General features: G+C 37.1%; 1 protein-coding gene across 1 annotated transcript; it reads right to left on the bottom strand.

The window, feature by feature from the left end:
* Positions 1 to 223: 223 nt before the first annotated feature.
* On the bottom strand, positions 224 to 1,523 carry LOC125278763 (DBH-like monooxygenase protein 2 homolog). The gene is made up of 3 exons (XM_048208102.1): positions 1,099 to 1,523; positions 905 to 1,013; positions 224 to 810 (listed from the first exon to the last, which is right to left on the bottom strand). The coding sequence occupies exons 1-3, from the start codon at positions 1,203 to 1,205 to the stop codon at positions 670 to 672; spliced, it is 357 nt and encodes a 118-aa protein (XP_048064059.1). The 5' UTR covers positions 1,206 to 1,523; the 3' UTR covers positions 224 to 669.
* Positions 1,524 to 2,191: the final 668 nt, after the last annotated feature.

The following is a 2,191-nucleotide window of genomic DNA, read 5'->3' as shown; positions in this document are numbered from 1 at the left end:
TTATATAGTTGATAATATATAGCGATAGAGACTCAAACATGTAGGGTCACAGGTAGTCATAGGTGTGTTTGATTACGGTTGGAGTAAAACGCTGCAGGACTGATGTTAGCCACCCCTGCTCTATACAAAGAATCTTCATGTTTGTACGTGCTGATATCTTTTCAAAAAATGCACTTCCAGCACAGAAGAAAGCAAGCAAAACAGATTTGTAAAGACACGAGGATGAATAAATGATGGATTAATTTTTATTTTTCGAGTGATATATCCCTTTAAGCAAGGAGTTGACAGTGTCTATTATTTTCATTAGAGGGCGTTTATGCACACGTCTACCATTTTATCTGACATACCAATGCATAAACACTAAAAATCATTAAAAACACTTAAAAATCATTTTTGTTGTTTTTAATTATAATTCAAGATTGGAAATATTCTATTTATTCACATTTTACTTATTTATAAAATGATCTGAAAGTAAACCAATAGAAGTGTAAAGTCAGTTTAGATCTTGATATGATTCGTTAAAATAAGTTACATATATTTTGCTAAATTTTCTGTTGTTCTGGTTCTTAGGTTGCTGGTTAGGTTAGCCTATTTGCTCAGTTAAAATGATTGACTTTTAATCACAGACAATGAAAGAACAACAGGTTGCATCAGGTTTGCATGAACATTTCATGAAGAAGTCCAATGCACTGCCAAACAGAGGAGCAGCGATATCAAAGCAAGACTTTTGATGGCACAACCGCTCATGCAGGGTGCAGGTGGGATGACTTTGAGATCAGGAATCGTCCTTGTTTTGTATGACCCGTTGTTCTGGAAATACACATGGAAAATGGTGTCATGTAACAGGTCAGAACAGAAGCACGTTTAAAGGCTTCATTCATATTGTAGAGGTGTGGACACTTACAAACGAGTCGAGGACTATGGCGAACTGATCGACTGTCTTCAGTGTTTGTTGGTATTGATTGATCTCTGCGTCATTCCAAGTCTTAAAGTACATCATATAGATCCAGGTACTGCAAAGTTATCAAATAAAAGCCACATTATCATTAGGACAAATATAAAGAGCTAAATGCATTAAAACGATGTTTTAAAGATTACAGTATATCTGTTGCTCCCATTGCAGAACGTAAAGACTCTATATCAGGGAAGCTCCAACAACTGCTCAGATTCATAGCTGGATAGTAGAAGAGGAAGGCCAAACACATCTCATCTGAAGTTGAGAACCCCCCCTGTGGGCAGAAAAAGGGAGATACACATCCATACCATCTGTGTCTTTATTGGATAACCAACAGGAAAATGCAGGGGAAGAGCGGGGAATGGGATTAAAACTCATAAGCATATCAACAACACATCAGAAGGCCAAAAATGTCCACCATGCTTTGAGCAATTAGACATGAATACAATTAAAGATAATTAATATATACAAAAGCAGTGAAATTTGAAACTACGCAGTGTTGGGTGTAACGCGAGTTACATAATCAGATTACTTTTAGCAAGTAACTAGTAAAGTAACGCATTACTTTGAAATTTACAACAAAATATCTGAGTTACTTTTTCAAATAAGTAACGCAAGTAACTTTGTCTTCCCATTTATTGATTGACACCTCTCCTGTCCCCATGTTGAGAGAAACTGGGAGTAGAGGCAGAGGTGTTGTGTGCGCTGTGTAAACATAATGGTTATTGTAGTTCTAGACTAAATGTGAACATGCATTTACTCATCTCACTTACACAAAAACAGATTCAGTATTCCTCAAAATGAATAAAAACTGTGGAATGTAAACTCAGAACATTATGCAAACCTGCAATAAAATATGTTAAATAACACAAATATACTTTATGTATTTAATCTCACTTTATGAACCAATGTCTTTGCTGCTGACCTTCGATGATCCAATTTAACCGTACTAAGCAAAAATTACTTTAGATAAATATAATTTTTTTATTAGGGCCCAAGCGAATTAAGCGCGCAGGGCCCTCTTGTTCTTCTAAGGATTATTAGGGCCCAAGCGAAAATTCGCGCAGGGCCCTCTTGTTCTTCTAAGGATTATTAGGGCCCAAGCGAAAATTCGCGCAGGGCCCTCTTGTTCTTCTAAGGATTATTAGGGCCCAAGCGAAAATTCGCGCAGGGCCCTCTTGTTCTTCTAAGGATTATTAGGGCCCAAGCGAAAATTCGCGCAGGGCCCTCTTGTTC

Source organism: Megalobrama amblycephala, linkage group LG11, assembly GCF_018812025.1.
Source record: "Megalobrama amblycephala isolate DHTTF-2021 linkage group LG11, ASM1881202v1, whole genome shotgun sequence".
Lineage (NCBI taxonomy): Eukaryota > Metazoa > Chordata > Actinopteri > Cypriniformes > Xenocyprididae > Megalobrama > Megalobrama amblycephala.
The sequence above is the reverse complement of the archived record's forward strand: the minus strand, read 5'-3'. Positions and strand labels throughout refer to the sequence as shown.

Excerpts from the sequence above, each read along its gene's own strand:
- LOC125278763 (XM_048208102.1), bottom strand. The coding sequence starts at position 1,205 with ATGTGTTTGGCCTTCCTCTTCTACTATCCAGCTATGAATCTGAGCAGT. Across the intron at positions 1,014-1,098 it reads ATGGGAGCAACAGATATACT|TACCTGGATCTATATGATGT; the intron begins GTAATCTTTAAA and ends ATAACTTTGCAG. Across the intron at positions 811-904 it reads CCATAGTCCTCGACTCGTTT|AACAACGGGTCATACAAAAC; the intron begins GTAAGTGTCCAC and ends GTGTATTTCCAG.